The sequence below is a fragment of the Spodoptera frugiperda genome, chromosome 2 (genome assembly GCF_023101765.2).
Source record: "Spodoptera frugiperda isolate SF20-4 chromosome 2, AGI-APGP_CSIRO_Sfru_2.0, whole genome shotgun sequence".
Classification (NCBI taxonomy): Eukaryota; Metazoa; Arthropoda; class Insecta; order Lepidoptera; family Noctuidae; genus Spodoptera; species Spodoptera frugiperda.
Genome location: NC_064213.1, coordinates 4,031,054 through 4,055,917, shown reverse-complemented (window position 1 = coordinate 4,055,917; position 24,864 = coordinate 4,031,054). Strand labels below are relative to the sequence as shown.

General features: G+C 34.3%; 1 protein-coding gene across 5 annotated transcripts; it reads left to right on the top strand.

Moving 5' to 3' along the window:
- Positions 1-16,473: 16,473 nt before the first annotated feature.
- LOC118269356 (uncharacterized) lies at positions 16,474-19,314 on the top strand. Of its 5 annotated transcripts, XR_004783105.2 has the most exons (4): positions 16,482-17,523; positions 17,730-17,757; positions 17,919-17,981; positions 19,017-19,153. XR_004783105.2 is itself a non-coding variant. In XM_035584424.2 (3 exons), exons 1-2 carry the CDS (start codon positions 16,806-16,808, stop codon positions 17,744-17,746), a joined length of 735 nt encoding a protein of 244 aa, XP_035440317.2. In that variant the 5' UTR covers positions 16,482-16,805; the 3' UTR covers positions 17,747-17,757; positions 19,001-19,139. The 5 variants fall into 5 exon arrangements, 4 of the variants coding, with proteins under 4 accessions (XP_035440315.2, XP_035440317.2, XP_035440316.2 ...); XM_035584424.2 differs by lacking the exon at positions 17,919-17,981 and having other exon boundaries at positions 19,001-19,139; XM_035584423.2 differs by lacking the exon at positions 17,919-17,981 and having other exon boundaries at positions 16,485-17,523; positions 19,017-19,155.
- Positions 19,315-24,864: the final 5,550 nt, after the last annotated feature.

Here is a 24,864-nt window from a genome sequence, read left to right as displayed (position 1 = left end):
ATAGGCAAAGATGCAACTCACGGCACATAATGCCATTGTACAATGTACACCCACTTTTCACCATTTATGTTATAAGTCCAATGTAATAAGGGGTGAACCCATTGTCATATAATGGGCTCAATACCAAATCCCGTGCTACTACTGAGAAAGCACTCAACCAACCAGACAATCAATAGCAGACGGTTGTTTTAATAAATCTACATAATATTATGTTGTTCTAATGGCCAACATATAGAAGTTCATACTGATTATTATGTCCCTGTACTCCTAAATTACCAACTTATGCCTTCTGTTTCACATCCTTACAATTACTATGAGATATCAAAATACCTATTAATACAGTTACTAACAATTAAAACTTCTTTAAACCATCACAAATTGGAATTTAAACTACATCTAAAGGCTTCTGTATCGCCTTAACGAAATTAAATTTATCGCAGCGTTTGGTGCCGTGATCCCGGCGTCGTCAGTGAAGGCAGATTACTTTGAATCCTACAATTAACTCTTGCAAAGCTCTTGTATTGTATATTCAGACAGACTACGTCCTACGTGACAGACTTCTGGAAAGATTAAGATGGTTTTAAACACTGATTGTGGCAAGTATACATTCTATATATATCTTTATATATATAATTCTTCTGTACGTGTGTATGTCACTGAACTCCTCTTAAACGACTAGACGGATTTTGATGAAACATTTTGTGTGTGTTCAAGAGGATCTGAGAATGGTTTAGATTCACAATTTTGTCCGCTGGACAATGATTTTTTGATTATTTTTTAATTTATCAGTAGTTGTTGATTTTGGAATGTTTTACATTGAATCCGACAGACGGCGCTACCATCGCAGTGTCAAATATGAATGACGTTAGATATTGTCATAACATTTGAAAAACAATTTTCATCAAAAAGGTCCAGAATGTTTTAGCTTATTAAAAAAAGTTTAAAATTTTCAAATTAAAGACGTGTAGACAGGACAACGTCTGTCGGGTCCGCTAGTACATATATATGTTTGTAACTACACGCTTTTTTCCCCGAAAGGGTAGGCAGAAGTGCACATTCCGGCACGGAATGCCGCTGTAGGTTGTGAAGTGTGGTGTAAAGGTTGAAGAAGAAGAAGATAGATAGTAAAAGTTTCACACAGTAGAAATATATTTATATAGTTTATTTTCACACACAGAATTTGACACAAGAGTTTCACACAAGTATAGTTTATAGAAGGAGTGAACGATTTGATGAGAACAGATAAATGGAAGCGATTATTAGAAAGCACAGATTTACATATAAGGAAGCGTGTCGAAATTATATCAGAGCAAAGCTAGCTAGCGAAGCAGAGGCCTCAAGTAAACTGACTCGCCAATAGCCTATGTGCGACTTCTGTGATCTGTCACTTATCATTATATCTTGTAGGTGTCGCCACACCGCTATACAATGTACACCCACTTTTCACCATTTGTGTTATAAGTCCCATGTAATAGAGGGTAAGCCTATTGCCATATCCTGGGCACAATTCCTAAATGATTGATACATTCTACGTATGTCTTATTCAACATTTACTTAAGTACTTTGTAATTTATTTTTCTTCGCCATTTGTTATTACAAAAGTTGTATAGTAATATTGGAAAAATATAGCCCCAAAAATGTTTCAATATAATAATATATATGGAGAGTTTTAAGAAAACTAGACGAAACGATCACAACGGAGTACCTACGAGTTCCATCTTGAAAATATGCCACAAATAATAATGATATGTAATGAAAAAGATATCAAATACGTAGACATAGTAGTCTAGATGGTGCACATAATATATAACCTAAAATAAATCAATGGGTATCACCATTTTCACTCTATCAAATCTTAACATTTTTCATGAATGTAAGTCACGTAGTTAAATATAGACCTAATGGATTTTATTATGATATTAAAATCATAAAAATATAATATATTGCTCTAATTAGACTGCTAAGCCTGACCTAAGTCACGGAAAGCAAGTACCAAGGAAAGATTACCTACTCTTTTCTACTACTACTGCCGAAAAGTATTATTAAACTTTTACATTTTCGAATATTCTCATTATTTCCTTTTTTATCGTTGATAAGTTTGCGTTTGGCCATCAACCCGCTTCCTGGCAGGACGGTGAAGCGAAGATCTGGTAAAGCCAAAAGATGAAGATGGAGCATATTTGCAATGATTTAAGAATATTTTCCCGAATATCTTCTCTTAGATGGACGATATGCGATATCTAGTCTCCTCTGTATCCCTTGGCTAGGCAAAGTAACAGGGACCTACATCGCACGTGACCAACATTTGATAAAGCCAAAAGATTTTGCGAAGATCCAGTCAAATTACATGCGAAATTTTCCTCCTTCTGAAGAGATAGGTTTCGTGATCTAAATAAACTGTCAAGTGTGGTTTCCTAACGTATGATATTTTGACTTTATTCTTCAAGTCTTTTTGGGAACGTAAGGCAAATCAAAGTGATATGTTTATTTGGAAGGAGTTCTTCAAGATATATACGTTCGTTATCTTATTTTTATAAAACATAGGCGAATAATAAGATCTAATGAATAGCTTCATACAATAAAAAAAAAATTTCGTATTCACTTTTTATGATTGTATTTTTTAAATTACGCAACAAAACCATTCAATTAATTTAAGTCTCTCAATCCTTAAGTAGGACCTAGCTATGTAAATGTTTCAATACCAAAAAACATACATACATAACCTTACGCCTGTCTTTTATGGGTGTAGGCAAAGATAATGGAACGCCAATTGCGCCGAAGTTTACATACTTAATATCAAAAAAGTACGGTAATTGAATAAAGAACAAAGCATTAAAATCTGAACCATGTAACAATGTTCCTTGGCATTTATTGGTTCAAATAACAAGATCGTCTTTATAAGTTAATCAATTTGTTCGTGATATAAGCACAACAAGCTTCAGCGCCAGTGTCGACATATTCGTAATTTTCTACGTATACGCATCGTACCGTTAATAAATAAGGATCAAAAGCTGTAACAGTAGCTACGAGTACTTATACACATGTTTTTGATGTCAACAGAATAATTTATCATTCTTGTATCTTTGATGAAATTCGAATTCATTTTCATATACACACACTCTACATACTTTTAAGTAAATACTCAATACTTGAACAGTTTTAAAATTTTATTGGAAACAGATAAAACAATGTATGAATGTGCGTTCAAACTTTCAATTTGAATCGCCGTTACATCTCTTAACGCGGGAAAAACTATTTATCTGTCACAGTTGACAGCTGACACCAATTGTCAACATGACAGCTAGTGCTGTCAATAACGCAGATTCCACTAGTGACGTTCAATCAGTTGTATTTCGTTGTCTAATAATGCGTACATATGAAAGTAAGACAGGACAGACAGGCGTGAGGTTTTGTAAGCCCACGCCTATCTCCCAATGTTGGAAGGCAGATTCAATAGAACGCCAATTGCTACGAAACTTACATACTTCTTCCGCTTTATCAATAGTCTTTTCAATTTCATATTATGAAAAATATGCCTCCTGGTATTTTTTTCGGAGCAATGTTTCATGTTGCGTTTATATTATTAATATGATATGAGGCGCTCAATAATTATAGGAATGTTTAAAAATATTTATTAATAATAACTACGCTTAATGAATTCTTCATTAAACAAAATTAAAATTCTTCCGATTACGAATTACAGACAGCATTCCGTACGAATACCAGTATACGAATACATAGGTATCTACCATATTAAAATATTTAATGACTTCACAAAATCGCAACGAATACGAAACAGGAACAGAATTCAATAAAATTGAAACGATTCGAATCGTAGAAAATTCAATAAGATTTGAAATTGAGAGTCTGTGAAGTGATATCGTCAAAACCCAATTCCCTCATTAAGAACGCGTTCAAATTCAAATTATCTCAAATAGGATTGAAAAAGCCTGCCTTTTACCCGGATGCCCGACTGGCGATTGGCTATTCAAAACAATTTTCGAGTCCGATTAGCCTACCGAGATATCGATGGGTTTGTATCGGATTTTTATTGCCATTCAACTGATTGAATTATAGATAGACAAGGACTTCAATTTACGCAGGTCAATGACCTTTAAAGAGACGGTTAAAAATAGCTCCATTTAAATTTTGTCATTTTATTGTAGGTGTGAAAAGAAAGAAAGAAGTGGTTTTGAAAATTTATTTGTACATATTATTAGATAAGCATTCAATAAATAATATTCCTGGTGAATTTGTACTCCATTTTTTAAGCAATTTGTTATAATCTCTTGAGTTTTTAACCACGACTAGAGAAGAATTAATTGGACGTACTTACGCAACACAGAACCAACCCACACGATGACAGTTTTGAGAAAAAGCAATTTTTGTCTAAATTTTGTATACATTAAAATTGTATGTAATTTTGGATAAAGTTTATATACAATATTGTACCAAATAGTTTATACTATGTATACAAAGCTAATATTGATAAAAATAATTAGTATTTTAAATAATAATCAAAGAAAACTTCGATGGTTCCTTATTGAAAAACTATGAAAAACTATCTGTGTGTGGGTTGGTTCTTTGTTAATTTATTATCATGGTATAAATTTATAATAAAAAATGAAAAACCCCATTTTTTTCAATGTATTCATTTATTATTTTAACATAAAACCATTTTAACCATTGAACCAACACACACACAGATAGTTTTTCAATAAGGAACCATCAAAGTTTTCTTCGATTAGATATTATTTAAAATACTAATTATTTTCATCAATATTAGCTTTGTATACACAGAATAAACTATTTGGTACAATATTGTAAATAAACTTAATCCAAAATTACATTCAATTTTACTGTATACAAAATTTTTCAGGATTGTTGGGTGACTATGGGATATGGATCTTGTTAGTTTATTGAATAATTGCGGTTAATTACCAAATTGTTGGTTGGTATCTTTGTCATAAAATTGTTTTGTTCTGTCAAAGTTGTCAGATCATTTTGATCTTTACAGGGTCGATAGAAGAGTTATTTTTGAAACTTTCTGTGTCCTTATCTTGATTTTGACAATGGTGTGGATTGGTTCCTTGTTGCATAAGTACGTCCAATTGATCACTGTCGAGTTTTATGATACAGTAAAGGGCCATTGCACAACTTGGAGTTAGGAAAACTTAGCATTTTTTAAGATTAATATTAATCGATAAAAGAAGATAACTCCTTACAAGTAAAGTGAGAAAATAAATTACCTACACGCGTTGTGATTAATTAATATACTCTTGAACAAGCCTACACAATCATAGAAAACAATGGATTTCAACAAATTGATTGATACGCCCTTTTACACCCAATGACTTCCCGCTTTATACCGACATCAGCATGTCAAGGTACACTAAATCGTGACATTTGTTTATTATATTTTCATCTTTATTGTTTGGTGATAAAGTAGGAAATCAATTGATGGTTGATTTGCTAGCTATTGTAGGTAAACAAAGCGCGGTTATAACCTCAAATTACGAACCAGACTAAAGGCATAAAGTCGTATCTACATTTTTCCCTTTTCAAAGAGCTGTACGATGTATCTCATAACAAAAGAATTCAGCTTCATTAGACACGAGAACGTAAAGCTTTGAAAAACCTCGGCTTCCATCTTTTCAAAAATTGCCTTTTGAAAAATGAGCCATTAATACAGCGTGTTACTGATAAATGCTGATACGTTGGAGCGCGCTGATTGGTTCTTATTATGTATGCTGAAGCCTAATTGGTTACTAGTGTCTGCAGGGTAGAATTTAGTTCGATGAAAATTGGGTCGGTACAGCTAAATTGTTATGTGACAAAGATTTGATACTATTCGAAAATGTATGTCGTGGTGGCCGGTGGTTTTAGAGCATATGTACATGCATGTCGAAACCTACCAACGGCAAGTACCAATGTGACTTTTTCCGAGTTATATGTACTTTCTAAGATTATTTAGACATCACTGACAAGCGGTGAAGGAAACCATCGTGGGGAAACCTGGGCTTATAATATTTAATTACAAGTTTGAAATTGCATTGAACAAGCGTGGTGATTCATGCTCAAACCTTCTCCGTGTGAGAAGAGGTCTTTGGTCAGCAGTGGCCACATAGACTATTAATGATGAGTATTCTAAAGAAAAAATACACATATAGTAATTTGTAGGAATCGTAAAATACGACTTACAAATATCGAATACTATTCATTGTATTTTTCTACCTACGGCTATCAAATTAGTCGTCTGTGCCATGCACTCATCAATTAAGAAGACTACAATACCTAGGCGTTGTTCTATCAATGTACATCTGCCACCCACAGTTAGATTCCTGCATAATGATAACATTTGATCAATACCAATTGTGATATGCAATGACATATTGACAAATGGAAGGTCAAAAAGATTATCGTAAAAGCTGCAACGTTTAATATGTATATGCCATTTTGTTTTTCTTTAAAGTCAAAATCAATATCATTTATTCGAAATAGACCAGTAATATGTACTTTTGGATGTCAAACAAAATAAAAAGAATCAGTATGTCGGTCAGTCCTCTAGTGAAGATATTTGCTCGTTCTTATTTTGAGGGGGAAATCATCCAATGATGCATGCCTCACCTTGGGCGAGGAAGAGATTACTTACTATACCTAAAGAACATTTTAACAATACCAACAACCACCAACACATACTAAAAATGACTTATTATAAAAATCTAAAAGAGTAATTCTTTTAAATATTAATGATGATAAATCAACTCTGTGGCTCTAGTGAAAAGGGATGTAAGTCTAAAATTGCAACTTTACAGGAGACGCAAAAAACGCTCCGCGCGATGTTTCAAAATTTGTAGCGGTCAAACTGCTGCCGAATTAAATACATGTGATGTGTTTTATAGGTAAACTTTTTATGCTCTTTGCTATTTTGGAGTCATTTTTTACGTAAACTTAATAGTTTCCGAAATAGTGACTTATACCAACCACAAAATGAATGCCTTAAGGGTATAAAATAAGTTATACCCCTTTACATTTAAATCAAAAGTTTATTTACACAAGTGAAAAAGGATACGCATTTGGAATATTTTTTATGATTACTAAGTAATTCAATGGAATAATAAGTGATTAACTATCAGAAACACGTGTATTTGTTATAAACTTACCATCAACATGATTAAAATTTAAAAAATATGAAAAATAGTTACTTATTCCCTTTTTCACATTGATTACAGACAAGTTAAGGGGGACATAAAGACTTATATGAATCATTTTGTGTAACTTATATCTAATTTTGAACACAAGTAAAACTAAAAAAATACTTTATAGTGTTTTTTTAACACAAGTAAAACTAATAAATTACTTTATAGCGACCAGCCATTCAAAAACGAAATATTATTTACTTTAAAAAAATACCCCTGGGAAACGCTGCAAAAACCTTTGGCGTAGGTATAAAGTGGATCGGAAAATTGGTCTACTTATACAACTAATACTGAGTCATTCCTGCTCGTCCACACCCTGTCACCTCACGTCTAGTCTAAGAGTTAATAAAGAAAATATGAAAATTACTTTAAAAGTACATACCTACTAATTCTAAAGTATTTTTTGCGTATTTTATTCTAAATTTATAGCATAAAATGTTTCACATTTTAATTTTACACACTGAGTATTGTATCAATATGAATTTAAATACAATTAATATGTAAAAAGTTTTAAAAGATACAATCTCCTGGATATACTATTATTTATGATAAAAAATGTTAAATTAAAATGTGTCATATTTTTATGTTATACATTTAGTAGGTATAAAATACGTAAAAAAAATCTTTAGATTTATTAGATGAATGTATATTTAAACTAATTTTCATATTTTCTTGATTAACTCTTAGACTACACGTGAGATGACGGGGTGCGGACGACTAGGAACAATGCGTTCTATACGTCCACAGAGTAGATGAACAGAACGCAACATTCCCAGTCGTCCGCAGTGCGGATGAGCGGACTCCTAATACTTAGTGATAACAATAATAACATAAAATAGGTCCGCAAGGCAGCTTGTGGCGAGCTGTTGGGCAGTGGCGACCCCACGGACCTGACTCCCGGGAGAGGCCCTATTTTTCGACTCCGGTTAGTACCTGCGACTAACCGGAGAGGCCTCTCCTATGTCATTCTTGCCTTAACCGGCTGGTTTGAGTGGAGATTCGCAAGAGTGGAGTTGCCTTCAACTCCAACTCGGGGAAGGATGTATCCCAGTAAGATGCTGGTAGGGGTCTTGACCATACTTCCGGGATTGCTATGTATGTTGCAACGTACGCTACATGCTAGCCGTTTTCGCGGACCCAATAATTGAGTTTGAGAGTCACCCCCTGCCTGTTTATCCGTATGTATCAATATTGGTCAGGGGCAGGGGCCTTAGTATCCCATAGTTAACCGGTTAACTATTCCACAGCCACCCACACCCATATCCCTATCATTTCTTTTTACCATATCTCACAATAGTCCTGCATCAACCGGGGATTCCTTTCCTTTGGTGTATTTCCATAGTGCATACAGGGATAATCGCCGGTTGACGTCCCATTACATTTAGATTAAAATTTTTCAACGGGCCTCCGCGAGTTGGCTTCGGCTCCTCGTATGCCTTCTAAAGGTCCGGGACCCTGTGGTCCCGAAATAGGAAAAGAACAAAAATAAAATAGTAACAATTAATAAACGGATTAACAAAAAAAGCACCGAGTAATAAGTAAAATAACCTATGTCAACAAGTTACGACTCTTTACAGGAATAAACACTTATCATTCGTATTTAATTTTATTATTGTAGGAAATATTATTAGAACAGAGACTAGAAACTCAGTGTAAAAGGGTACATATTGACTAAAATCCATACAATTTTATGATAACATTGAAATAATCGACTAAAATAAGTGGAAAAGGATACAACTCACTCGCGTAATTATCGATTTTCAAAAATAATAATCAATAAACGGAAAAACAATAACAGGTTTGGTTTAGCAAAAAAAGCATCGAATAAATCGAGTTGCAGCGCGCTCCCCACCCACCCGCACTGTACCCCGAATCGTCCATTCGTAACTTTTTTCACGTAAAATGAAACATACTCGTAGGATATAAATACAGTTAAATCGATTTAAATTGATTAATTTCAATATTAAAAACGTGAAAACAGATGTCAACAGACTTGTTTTTGATTTTTCTGTTTTATGTAGGTGAAAAGAGATTTATGTCTAGTAAAACCATTATTCACTAAACATTTTTTAAAGAACAAGTACACTTAAGCCGTTTTACGCCAAATAAAACGAAACGCTGGAAATCTATAATTAGTTAAATTCCTACTCACAAAGTAAAGATGTTATAGTTCTGTATAAAGAAATTTGAATATACTTATACCCGAACTTTCCATTTTTTTTGTTTGAGTTAAACCCTTTTGCACACTGTAACTTCTTTATTTTTAGAGATAGGTTAGATCCGTTTTCACCAATCGATAGAGCATTTTTTTCTGAACACTTTGGTGTACTTAACTCATTTTCGGCAAAATCGGACTTATACCCCTTTTCACTAGGGCCACAGAACTTGATTACTTCCTAATTCACCCCCTACTAATCGCACAAGGAAATATCAAAATAATCAATAACAAGAAAAAAGTTCCATTATCCCTTAATCATAATCCTTTTATTTTTAAAAAGAAGCGAAAATATTTTCCTCCCCTGAGCTTACGAAGGGATAATTACATATTTTGTACTTATCATCATTAAGCCAGTCAGGAAACGCGCTAATTAGGTAGGTATACCTTTTCCTAAAAGATATTCTTATATAAAATGTACATTAGATGTTGTTAATAAATAATGCAATAAGAGGTAATGACTGCACGGTTAGCACAGGGGTTGGGTGATCTACAGCTACTCAAAGTAATACAGGTTTAAGGTTATGCTACGTTGCTGTGGATGCCTTGACTTGACTTGCTTCAATCATATTTATTAGTACATATACCATAGTACTGGTGGTTTTATATGGAAAGATGCGTGATATGGATGGCTTCCCTACTTTCGATACATCGCTTAATCGAGCTGCGCATCTTCCTCGTGTGTAGCTACTTTACCGGGGCGCATCTTCAAAGCACATATTTCTCGCAAAGCTACATAGCTTAGTATCAGCGGAAACCGTCACATAGTTTCACAACTTAGCTATTACATCTTCGTAGCATAGCTACATGGCACAATGCCATCTGATAATCAAGGGCGAGGAGTTGGACCCTGTAGATTCAACTGTCTTTTTAGGTATAACTCTGGACGCTAAGCTACAGTGGGCTCCACACGTAGATAAGTTGTCGAAAAGGCTCAGCTCTGCAGCATATGCCGTTAAAAAAATTAGAAATTTGACCGATGTAAATACAGCGCGATTAGTATACTTTAGTTATTTTCATAGTATCATGTCATATGGTATCCTCCTGTGGGGAAATGCTGCTGAGATTCAGTCTGTCTTTGTGCTGCAGAAAAGAGCCATTCGATCAATTTATAATCTTAGTCCGAGGCACTCTCTTAGGGAACTATTTAAAGAAATTAATATATTGACTGTTCCTTCTCAATACATTTATGAAAATGTAGTGTATGCTCACAAAAACATTAATTTATTCAAAAAGTATTGTGATATACATAATATAAACACTAGAAGTAAAAACAAATATATTGTTCCCACTACTAGACTTAAGAAAATAAGTGGTTCATTCAGATGTCAATGCATACGCTTTTACAATAAAATTCCCAGCGATATTCAAAGTTTGAGCCTGAATAAATTTAAAAATGTTATTAAAGAAAAACTGTATAGTAAAGCTTTTTATAAAATTAAAGACTACTTAGATGATAGTTAGGCTTGGGAGTGAGCCGCTATAATGTCCGCACAGGTCATGTTGACATGTTTGTAACACAAGTTACATTTTTATACAATTTGACATGATATACATTAATATCATTCGATATTTTTTTTTTAACATATTATTTTTAAAATTGTTAGTTTGAGGACCGTGCGAGAGTTTGCCTAGTCATTTCACTTTTAGTTAATTATATTCTGACAGTGTGAGTATTTGTGTGGCCTACCCAAATGTTCTTTTGGTTGGTATTGTTCGTCGGATCATTCAGCAACAGCCGTCAGCTGAGCTAATTGTTAACTGACACATGCGTGCTGCCATCTGAACAGGTCCGCTCAAACTGCTGTGGTTCTTTCCTCAAAAGACCACTACAGAATAAACTTGCACGGTTCTCCGATATCTCTAATTGATTTTGTCTGGACTTTAAAAGAGACTATGACCTCTGAGTTTGTTTCGGCATTTCTTCTCAGAGTAGTCAGATAGGAAATGCCGGCCTCATCTAGCTATTTGAAATATTGACGTGTAAAAGTGTTATTTTATAATCTATTTACAGAAATAAATATCATTTATCATTTATCATTTATCATTTATGATAGGCCAAAATACGATAGGCCGATCGTGAAATCGGAAACCAAAATAAATATTTAGCGAGGTTGAATACCAAACCTCATTTCCAACATCACACCACTAATCTCACTCTTAAAAATTTCGATCAATATTAAAATTTTCTTCCCAATCCCATCATTCCGTCCTCAACTATTAGGTTCGCTTAAAATTTTTCCTAATAAGTTGGGAACGAGGTGTATAATAAAATACCCGTGTAATTTTATGTATCGCAATACCTACATTAGTGGAACAGGTGCGAACGTTGCTGTTTCGGGAGAAGATTCTGGAATATTCTGCATCAGTTTTGGATATTAGAGAATTATTTAAAGTACTAATGACCATGCTAGGCGTAGTTATTTGGCCTGTCAAGAGTTAAACAGCTGAGAGCAAAAGTGGTCACAAAATCAGCTTTTTTTGAGGCGTGTAAATCATCCAGTGAGGCCTTGAACGTGGCGAGAGGGAGTATCAGACATTTACTGACTTAAAACCATCCCGTTATAAGAGAGTATCCTACGGGATACTCTCTCCTACTCCTACCAAGTATGTATGGATTTTTAAAATAAAACGAACTAAACCAAATTGCTAGATCGTTGTACATAATTTTAGTTTCTCGAAATTTGATTAATGACACGTCGCTTGTAAAGGTTGCGATTTTAAAACTTAAAATGTAGCTTTAAAAGTGGGTGTTAGGTATTCAAACCTTACAAAGAAAGAAAGCACATTCCTTATTAACATCAATCACAGCTCATAACATTACTCACATGTTTGTAGTTGACCTCTCCGGCGGGTCGTGAAAGGTCACCCCTCATACGGTAAGCAATCATCCACTTAGCTATCAACAGCTGTATCATTACACTGTCTCGATTCTGGGAACAATCCCACTAAGTATTTAAGGTATTTAGGTATCGATGCACTGGCTGTTTTGTCTTTATTAATAGATTTATGTTTGATGTTTGTAGAATAATTCTATCATCGTTTGTTGCTAGATTATAGTTTTATGGGATAGGCCGGTAAACGAGCAGATGGATCACCTCATGGTAAGCAATCGCCGCGTAGACACCCGCAATACCAGAGGAATTGCAAGTGTGCTATCCTGTCGTTTTAGGAATTAGAGTTTCGAGGTTTAAGGAGATTTGTATGGTCACAATAAAAACTATCTCCAAAATAAAAAGTTAATAATATAAAAAATGCAAGCATCTGTAAACCACTAATATGTAGGTATTTATTATCAAGAATAAGAGTGTAACAAAAATCAGCTTGATCTGTCGTCAGAAATGTGAAGAATTCCAATTACTAAATAAGACCCAAAGAAACAAACAGATCAAGCTAAATAAAACCGTTTAATATACCAGACCTAAAAATCATTTCTGTATAACCATAGTTTATCAAAACAAAGCAATATAATAATAATATAATTTTGTCTAAAAACATTAGACCAAAGCTGACATGACAAATGGAATATTTACCAGTCAACAACAATACTTCAAAACAATTTATTTCCGCGATTATTTCTGATTATACCATGCATCAGCCAAGTGTTTTGTTGCCAATTTTAGAGTGGTTGCCAATGGAAACAAAATGTCGTCAATGTCAGGGCAGATGTTATTGTTGGTTACTCCTCACTGGCGACTTGCCACTGAGAACACGCGCCACTGCTGAACCTGAGACGTTTGTGTCAAATTATGTTCATACCAGGCACTAGTTAGTCATGTAGTCTTATTTATATGCTTTAATATTAGCTTTTATTACGCCCACACTAGGTACAATAAATAGGTACCTACTACATACTTACATAATGCACAATTCTTCCTGGTTGATCAATCGTAAGATCATATCAGCCATTGTATTTATTTCAAGGATTCTGGTTCAAACCCCGTGCCGGGAAAGTATAAAAAATCTAAAACAATGGGACTAATTACATACTTAACTGACGAAAAGTCATTCCTTTTTTGGATCGGTAGGAAGGAGGATCAGTCGGCATCTGAAGTAAGCACTGTCAAAAATGCTGTAAAATATCTTTGCTAAATCGAAATTGTATTAAATCACTCATGCCCCTCTCAAAACTTCGCTGTCTATGTTCTAGCTACTTAACTAAAGGTGCCGAGGATGCCCCCCGGGGTGGTTTTAGAGAAGTAAAAATCCCATACACCCTAGGCTTTCTCCCCAAAAAAACTATCTACAATTTGAAGATTTCCCCCCGTCATCAAAAAAAAAAAGCTATAAGAAACCTACCCATCTGGCAATCTAACTCTCTAATACTTAAACCGATGACCAACGTACAACCTCAGTAGTCAGTATTGCAACTAAGCACTACATAGTCCAGAATAAGGCTCTGGTTGCATATTTTAATGTGCAGCCGAATGCGACGAAGCGCGAAATGGAAATCTTTCGGGATCGTAACTGCCTGCTTTAACTGCGCTGCAATATCGGAATACTGTTTTTGAAAAAAAAAATATGCTATCAAGGATATTGCCGGCAGTATTACAATATTCTGTGTCATGGATTTTTAAATTATTTTTCGAAATTTCGCTGTAAATTGGCGTGTGACTTAATATGCTGAGCCGAGATTTTGATCTGGTAGTAGAATGCATTCGTAGTAGAAATTCGAATGTTTGCAACTTTCTGCGTCGTGTTGATGGTATTTGAGAATTTTAACGCTTGTGTTATGTTTCGTGGTGTGAATGAGGTTACTGGAGGCCCAATTGAAAGTTGGGGAGCAATCTTTCCAATTCCGGATTCCCCAACAGCCATTGAATTCCTAACCCGGAAAAGGCCGATAACGCACTTGTAACGCCTTTGGTGTTTCGGGTGGGCGGTGGCGATTGCATACCATCAGGCTATCAGGTGATCCGTCTGCTTGATTACTTCTTTGAATAGTAGTAGAAGTGAAGTGCTGAACATAACCAATGACGTAGAATTGGAATTCAATACTCATAAAAATACCCATAAGCAAAAAAACATTTTTCAAGTATTTTCTATAAATATGTAAAGTTTACCGTATCAATTCCACGAAACTTTGAATATACATTATTATATTAAAACTTTCATTCATACTTCGTATAATTCTATAAATATTTTCTTTGTTCTATAAATATTCCGAGAATATATCTTTCAAACCAAACAACATGGAAATACATTGATGAGATCGTACAAATACAATTTATTTCAGTACACACATTCAAATCATGAACTTCACAATGAAATCCGAACTTTCCAATAACAATTTATTTTTATATCCAGCCACAATCCATTAATGGATTATCTAAATCAATCATCAGTCCATTTGAAATATTTTTTTTCATAGCGCACGAGAAGTGCTTCCGAAATTATACACTATTTGGGTCACTTTGATCGTAGATTGATAACGGAATATCAATCTTATTTCGTTTAGGAATGAAGTATTATGGGTATCAGCTGTATTAGTACGCATCTAAGGAGTTGTTTCGCAATGTTTGAATAGACGCTATGTATCAGATAACATTGAAATAAGGGTGTATTTTGTATGCACTATCAGTCACATAAGTTTATCGGGCACATGTATGAAGGAAATGAAAGAGGCGTTAAATATGTGGTCCCTTACTTTAAATACGAGGTACCCCTTTGACCAAAATTATACAGCGAGCATATAAAATCTGTATCGCTCAGAGGTTTGTTGATTGGAATTGAAATCAAGCCCGAGACAAATTACACAGCAGCTGATATCTTAGCCACTATTATAGGGTGTTACAACATATAGCATTTAAGACTCATAGAATTGATCATTATTCTACGAAACAAACTGCTGCGTCGTTGGTCAAGTGGTCGCAAGTGCGACTGCTGGGTAAGAGCTGCTGGGGTTTTTTTCGATTTATCAAAAATTTCGCAGCACGGAGTCTGGAATTTTGCCCAGTATATGGCAATGGGCTCACCCTCTATTACATGAAACTTATAACATTAATGGTGACAAGTGGGTGTACATTATACAGCGGCAATACGTGCCGTAATATACACCTCTGCCTACCCCTTCTGGGATAAAAGGCGATACGAATCTACGAAACAAAGACTTTGTTCCTCTTCCAAAAGCACATCCAGGAAGAAACTCATCAAAGAGAAATAACCTTTATTATACCAGGATATTAGAAACAGCATGTTGTCTATAACATGGTTAATTCTACTTCCACGTAGATATTAGTGGTGGTACACAGCAGCACACCAAGATACACACAACCAGTATAAACTGACCGTCGAATACACAGAAAGATCGTATAAAGCGAGATCATGATAAACTGGTTGTGTTTAGCTTGAAGTGTATACGAAAACTGGTGAGCGCGACCGTGCCTACGAGTTTGTTGAATTATTGAGACGCTGCCCGCGTCCAAATTGAGTTCGTGAGTCCCTATATACTATACAATGTACCTACATACATACATACATGCATTTCTATATTACGTAGTCTGTATACACTGAAAATCTATTTACTGGCTGGAGGAAAAACAAAAAGTCATTTCATATTCTCTTCACAGTCGAGCACAGGTGTTACTCCGCTTCGGGTTTGGTAAAATTCTAACTGCAACGTTCTGTAATTAGATTAAGGTTTAAAATTGCGTAAATTGTAAATTAATGTTGGTGTATTAGCTACAGAATGGTGAGCTTGTATGCAACAACGAATATGTACCGACTATCAATTCCTTAGGACAATTGGAAAATCGCACATAAGTGGTGTCATAGACTAAAGTCGTTGATAGAATATTGACCTAAAAATATTTAATCTAATCTAGATTGGTACTTATAGCTATTGCAATATTAATAAAATACAAAATCAATAAAGATTTTCTAGATAAAAAGTTATTGAAAACCATTTGTTATCTTTCAAGCACTCAGGTCAATGCGATGCAAGTATTTTTATTCAAACTTTCATTAATAAACAAAAGATGAATAGGAACGGAAGCATATCATTGATGTTGTAAATAGAAAAAGTAGTGAAGTTATAGATAATGTAGATAAGATATGTGTGGGAGGTGATCCTGTGTGCTATCTGTAGTAGTACAGTGTGTCCACGGCTCGGCTCGGCGGCGAGTACACGCGCGGCGACCCTGGCGACCCGGCCACCGCCCGCACATGCGCACTCCGCGCTACCCACAACACAAATCACAAAATGACGACGCCGGACACCGCTACGTATTAACTCGCTAAAAATATTCAAGAAAAACCCACAAAAGTGAAAATTATTAAACTATTTACTACAATCCCCGTACTTTGTTTAACAATATCGTTCAGTACGCGAATAGACACACACGCACGCGCGGTTCCATGTCAAAACAAACCAGTGCTTTTGCGATGTAAACATGAGCGAACGTAAGATCGTGCTTTTTATTCTATCCGTGATTGTATACAGTATTTACAGTGTTCAAATGTGGTTTTTGAAACGAAATGTGGAAGCTAACGTTGTACAGCAGAATATTTCTGAAGCTGCAATCACGGTCGAAGAAAATCAATCAGGTCCAGAAATTGTACCGCAAGCATTAAAAGCCATCGTAAAACCAAAAGTCATTCCACTGTTTATAAAAGATGCATGCAGCATCTTAGAAGTGTTTACTGAAAAACCAACTTTGACGGAGCGCAAACATAAACATCGTTTGCGTATCGAAGATAATAATACGCTGACCGTGATTGGAATCACTGTGTTCCTGTTGATCTTATTGCTCAATGCAATACTCGACGTATTAAAAGTGAAAGAAGAAGAACGAGCAAGAAGGAAACTGAACCCAGATGGAGAAAGGAGACAATCGTTAGCAGAATTTGCTAACAAAAAACCCTTGCGTAGGGAATCAAGCAAGTTTGGACTGCAGCTATTTCAGATAGCTGAAACATACCCAAATTCCGAGGAAGAGAAAAAGGATAATACACGTCAAACTAGACCTTATAGGAGAGGAGATTCTACCAACTCATACCTGAGTGAAACGCAAAAGAAGTCTCAAGAAGGATCGGCTCCAGCGTCAATCGCCGAGACCCCGGCTGGAGATGCGAGACTTGTGAAAAGGCAATCCGTAGCCAGACTCTTTGGTATGCCATCTATTTTTATTTTCGTCGCTATTTTCGTATACTAACATGCAGTGTCGATGAAATAATTTATAAGTTCATTGCAAGTCTGCTATTTCAAGTTCGAAATAATGTTGATAAATGTGAATGTAAATGTTTATGATTTTTAATGTTTTCTAAAGTTCTATCTCTTCTTTCACTGTTTATTTAATTGTCTGTTTCATAACAAGGTCTGTCTGACGACTGAAAGACTTTCAGGTAATTAATCTTCTCACACTTGTAGTTAGATTTCATATTTTTTACACTTTCTTTAGTAGTTTGAGATATTGAACTATTCTTTTCTATCTATCACTATTAGAAAATGATTGAAATTAAATTGTTTCATGCCTTGCCTGGACTACTAACACATCTGTCAATAGGATACACGAATCGTAAAGATCGAAAGCACTTTACAGTTCAATAAATCCTTTATAGCATTGCATGTAAGCACGTAGATAGATACCATTTACATAACCATGTACATAATGAAATCTGTCAATACATATCCGTGTTGGCAAGTTTGTATGTAATCAATTGAGCTCGCAGTCCATTGAACACATGATTTCGTTCCGAATGGTTAATCAAAGGTTTAATATACTAACTACAGCAGTACAATAAACTTCTGTTATGGCTCCGCAATCAATAGTACCTCAGAGGTTTGTGGCGGAATTAGTTGGTGACTAATTGGCTTTTAGCTGTAGCAAAGCGGTTTACTAGCGAAACCCTTTCATCCAATTTATAATTACCTGTTAGCTGACAAATATCTCCCAGTGTTTCACTAATGCTGATATTAATTGGTACATACTTTGCATATTGAAATTCTGCTTGAGCCTCCTTTTAATTAAATACGTTTAGCTTAATACCCTCGATTGATTAAGCAAATGTTTGTTTAACAGTTTCAATTACAAAGTCATCATTTTCTGAATTGTGAACATTTTCAGAGGAAGGAATTTGTAAGTATAACAGGGTGTTAGATGGTGATGTGAGGGTGTGAGTAATTCTGGAAGTAAACCCATGTAATTCTCAATGTTCATCAGTGTTACAAAATGTTCTGTTCATTTATTCATTGTGTTGAGCGGAGCTTTAGTACCTACCCGTATCAAATGCGACGTCGCGACCCCACGCCAGGATTTGGGTAAAAGATGGTTGTACCGCTAATTTGATGATAAATTGTCATTGTTTTTACTTTCAGCACTAAAAAATGATCTATATTATCACGGATTGATTTATTAATTCTTGTCTTTTTGCCTCTTTGTACCCGAAAATCGCACTTCCCTAAAACTTTATCCGCAATTAACTCACGAAACGATGTTCTTTTTACTCTCGTCTTAATGATGATGTGTGTTGGGTTTTGTGAGTTCGTATGAACAACAAAAACACAGTGTGATTGTATATTTACCAGCAACAAATACCACTTATCCTTTCTTCAATAAACCTAACCGATTTTAATATATTTGAACAGCTTTTCCTTTTCTAAGGAGGTCGTCCGACAACGATGGTGCGCCGCTCTTCATACCCAGCTCTGCCTCTCAATCCTGAGATCCAAGCGTTGATGTTGGGGCACCGGCAGACATCAGTTGACAGCGACGATGAGAGCGACCCTAGAGGGCGCCGCGTTCGCCTCATTCGTAGGTTTTAAATAACTCACTATTCGCCGCGACTGATGCATTTACTCATGTCATGGTTATCACTTGTATAAGTAGGTATAATTGCAATTACACTCTTACTGCCGCACTTAGAGACATTTAAAGATTACTTAAACTATTCCTTAGTACCGATTTTGTATCGAAATGGATTGTTAAGAACTGGGTTAAGTAACCATTAAATAATTTTGCGTAAGGCGGTCATTCATAAAAATCTTCTATGAATGCTGTTTAAATGAAATCTCATATCAACGTCTATGGGCCAAATATTTAAAACTAAAGTTGTATGAACAGGATTATTTACGTTATTTTGTTAAAATAGTAGTTTTGACGAGTTCTAGTCTTTTTTTTCTATAATAATTGCCTAATTTTACGTATCGTCTGAGATTTACCTAGAGTATTATTTGTTTAAGTAAGTACTTATTATAATGGAGTTATAATAATTTCCTTTATGCTTGTTATTGATGATATTTATCTGTTGTCTTACGGACAATAATATTATTTGAACAGAAATGTGTAATAATACTTGATAAAGTTTATATAAAGTAGTAAAAGATATAATATTAGGTATCAGAATACCAAATGCCTTAGTTTCATTACATACAATGTGATAGGTGTGGGACTTCTAACCCGTTAAGGCTGAGTACTACATCTAATTTTATCGACAAAAAAATAATATGGGGGGTTGAACCCCTAATTGAAAATATTGAAAAATAGTGATTTTTTCGGTAAAAATAATTCAAAAATGATTTTTTTTCTCACCAAAACATTATCAAACATATGAAAAAAGTAATGAATTAGTTAGCCAAGGTTATTAGCTACCGTTTGTCGTTATTTTTTTGTTTCTACGACGCATACTACCTGTGATATCAAAAAAAGTAAAAAAAATATTAAAATAGCCATAACTTTTAGGGGAGGGGATTCGACCCCTTCGACCCCCGACTTTTGTCGATAAAATTACATGTAGAACTCAGCCTTAACGGGTTAGAAGTCTCGCCCCTATCACATTGTATAGGAAGTCGACTGTCGATAATTTGAAATTCTTGGTACTTCGAAGTTATCATGAGGTCCTTAAAAAATCTCTTTATATTTCGAACTATATCAAAATATTTATGTGCACTCGGTAATTCAAACAAAAAAGTTATTGTTACGTAAGCAAATGAGTCATTAATTAGAACTCAAAGTTGCAGAGAGAAAAGGACAGAAACATTTCAGAGTTTGTAGAAGTGAGCACCTAAATTCTAAAGCAAGTTCAACCATCCGACGATTCGAACATTCGGTAATTCGAAATATTTTAGGAGCCCCCCGAATTTCGAATTAACGAAAGTCGACTTTATAGCAAAATTTTTCGCAGAATAATATGTATACAAATAGATAAGTATAGACACCTGTACCCTTAGCATGAGTTTGCTTTACGTTTAAAGTAATCGAAACGAGAGCGCGTTCGGCGCTCTGATTGGTTGGTTTATTCAAGCTGGCTAATCAGAGCGCCGAACGCACTTCTGTGTCAATTACTTTAAACGTAAAGCAAACTCGTACTAAGGTACAGATTTTATTAACAGATGCATTTAAAATTCTATTTACAAATAAAAATTGTTAGATATAATAAGCAAACTTCTTTGCACCCAGATAATTATGGTTATTATTCAAAAATGTATTAATTTAGATTAAGGATTTTGGCAAAACAATGAAAATTGACTACGAAATTTTAAATAAGTAAATGTATAGATTATATTGTAAAGCAGATGCTTGTTTACGATAAAAAGCATATCTATCTAGTCACGATTTCCAAAATTTTATAGACTGTAGGAGTGTGAATGTTGATCCTTCCAGCTATTTGTCCTTAGTGATCGATGTTCTGAAATATTTCAAAAAATAATTCTATAAAAAATGCTATTTATAATAAAATTCTATTAATAAATATATAGGTGTATGTATAATACACCGAGATTATAGATCTATGAAACTTAACTTTCCAATATCATGAAGTACCTTTATTCTTTTATACGATCTCTCAATTGTTATACCCTAACCTTTTTATATTATACAACTCTTTCCTAATAATTATTATACTAGACTATATCTGTAATAGACTAAGGTCCTGTTTCACACATTTTGATACATTTCACATGGACTTTGTGATTAACAAAAGTAGTTACTTCTTAGTATATAAGCTTCAGCCATCTGCCAATAAAAATCCCGTCAAAAGCGGTCTGGTCATTACGGAGATTATACAGAACAAACAGACAGATAAAAATGTAAAGGTTTATATATTATGTACATATATTCATATGCCTGTAATAAGTTGGTTATTTTAATATTACAAACAGATATGGACTAGTAAAAATGTAACTAGAAATGGTGAAACAGGATCTAAGAATTATACTTTTTCCATTTAAAATACCTAATAATTGGTATTAATGACTGTTTATAATGATTTCAAAATGGCGTGTAACTATTAGGAAATGAGTGTTGGAGCGTGATACCAAAGATTTTGGACGAAAATATATAAAAATACGAACTGGGAACATGGACGAGCTTAAAAGCGATACTAGGAAATGTAAAGAGAGAAAAAATGTAGAAGGAAATTGAAAATATTCATTAGAATGAACCCTCAGAATTAATAGTTTAAGTAGAAATCCAAGTTTGTGTTTATTTATTTGAAGTAATTTTTTTTTTTTTGTAAAACCTATTTTCGATTCCGTTAATACATGACTTTTGTAAACTTCTTTCTTCTTTGAAAAACCAAAGCTGTCAAAACACTGTGTATAAAATGTTGTATAACTTTTGTACTTTGTTGTATAACATTTTATCCTTGTTGTATAACGATCTCATTGTTTGTATTTTTCATACGTCTTTTCTATCGACTATAATTATGATTGATTTCAATTTGTTTCTACACAACATGTTCTTCGAGTAAGTAGTTATCATCCAGAACTGATGTGATTCATCTTATAATACTTCAAAGTCTGATCTTTTTGTACTGAATGTGTGATACCTGAGTATGTATTTATGTATTGGTGGACACTATGTGACCTGACGTTTTCTATAGCACCTTTTGCAAAATACTAAATATCAAAATGTATCTAGATTAATTTTATTGATGTAGATTTTTCCTGAATTACAAATAGTAATGTAACTTCGCATGTGTTTTATTTCGCTACTTGGAAAAGATGGGGCATAGGTGTAAATGACAATTTTTTACACTTCAAATTTAAATTCATGCAGGACTTACTGTGACCAGCGGAGATGATTGAACTCAATAGGTGTTCTCCAGCCAGGGGCTGATTAAGAGTTTGATAGAAGCCCCTTTGACTACTTAGGTACCGTAGTATAGCATAATTTATGATGATAAAAACCTGTTTTCAGTAATCATAACATGACTTTGCAAAAATCTGTTTCTATGCCGGCCATTTCACTGAATGAATACCTAATTCATTCTTGAAAACATTTCTTAGGAATACAAGCGTGGGTGGTCACTGCAGAGCGTTCTATGGAATTAGAACTAAACGCATATGGCGCACATCAATCTGTTTTGTTTGAATGCCTAAAATCTAGTCTAAGCAAATATCTACCTACAAATTGTTTCTAGACGATGCAAACACAAAAACAGTGTTTAAAATAAACTGCGAAAGATGGTAAGACAACGAATTGCCGACAGGTAGATATAATGTTATTTTTATTGTAATGGAACATTGAAGATTTCTCAATATTCTATGGAATGGTACTCAAGGTTTGGTAAAAATCTGACAGCAACCTAGCTTCACTGACAGACAGACTGACGGATAGTTCAATTTGTCTGCTGAAAAGTGCTTAATTAAGGATTAATTAGAATAAATGGTTTGACTTTGACTATATGTTCCAGTTATATAAAATATACATAATTATCAAAAAATTTACGTATGCACCTATTTACATATCTGCTTATAATTTTACTTCAAGATATATTCAACTTGATTAATAACAACACCCAAATGCACTCCAGATTTTCGTTATTATTGAACTTAGACCCACCAAAGAAGTAAAAAGTAACAAACAAAAATTATAAATTGCACAAATTGAAACCCGGATCACGTTTTCAGTTTCTCGGAAAACTCATATATCTTCGGCACACTTTTTAAGCTCAACAACGTTCTAAGAAAATCTTGTTTCCTCGTTTTAATATATCCCAATTAACTAGACAACACCCGTTTGTTTACAGAGATGAAAATAGTTCGTCTAATGAATGCAAGGGTTAAAACTAGGACGCATATTTTGATGCACCTATATTAGCAGGGAGTGGCATAATACATTAATATGTTATGTTACGGTTCTTGTAATGTTTTTATCTTAATTAGGATTTAGTGGTCGTCGTGTCAGGATTCATAAAATGTGTATTTTATTGTTAAAAGGGGTTTTAGACGGAATAGGAATGGTTAGTAACTAACTACAAATATGATTAAAAATGTGAATAAGTAGTAAGATGGAGTTTCTTACTCGTTTTTCACCATTCAAAGTTACACTTTGGAACGAGCACCCAGCTTCACTGACAGACAGACTGACGGACAAGTGCAATTTAGGATTAATTGAAATATAAACCTTTGACTTTGATTTTTATGCATACATCATCGGTTCCCATTACATCAATCTATAATTTTCTAAGAATCAGCACCATTGAATATGTCTTATCCGTCTTGGTAAGACAAATTAAAAGAAAAACACTCTTTCCACAAACAAGAACACTTTCTGACCACGATCCACGTGGAATGAAGTTACGATTTTATTTAGAAGGAATAGAAATGGTTAGTTATTTTGTATAAGCAATGATTACTAGGTAAATGCAGATAGGTAACAACGTGAGGAAACCCGAGCTTATAAATTTCTAATTACAAGTTTGAAATCGCAAATTCGCATTGAACCAGTGTGGTGATTAATACTCAAACCTTCTCCATGAATAGAGGTCAGGCCTTTGGTCAGCAGTGGCCACTCATATACTGTTGATGTTGTTGATATTAGTAGAAATCAATGTATCTCATTAACGGTTAATTAAAAACTAATAATTGATAATAATTGTTACTACAAACTTAAAGTACATATTTCCTAAAATACACGTGATTAGAATATAGGCGTTACAAATATTACACTCCAAAAATGGCATTTCGAATCGATTATTTATTACATACTCAGTTCCAGCATCCGCAGTACAGATGAAAAATTTCGTAAACGTCATGGACTCATTATTTGTTATTGTGTTACGGCCGACTGTCCTCGACCTAACACCGCGCTGTGTTGGCCTACTGCCAAACGTACCGATCAGTACTGAGCTTATCAGTCCGTCTTGCATCGCTTTTTCGTCGTGTTTCGTATGATATTACATAGGTACGTCTATATTTTGTTTATGTTTACTATTGCTAAATACCTTCTGTTTATCTGGTTTGGTTTCTACATTTTTAGCTGTAAATATATAGGTTCTATGTAGGTTAAGGACTGTTACATAGACATAGATGTCTATCTAAAAGATGAACTTAAAAGATGAGATGAAAAACACAAAACATGATAATAAAACTGACCATTCTTCATAATAAATGTTATAGAAACAGCAATCTACTAAACATTCCTGATTTTAAATATATTCGGCAAAATTTTTAAAGAAAATTCTTTATAGCAAAGACCTTGTTATAGTTTTAAAAATAATTCTCGTGCG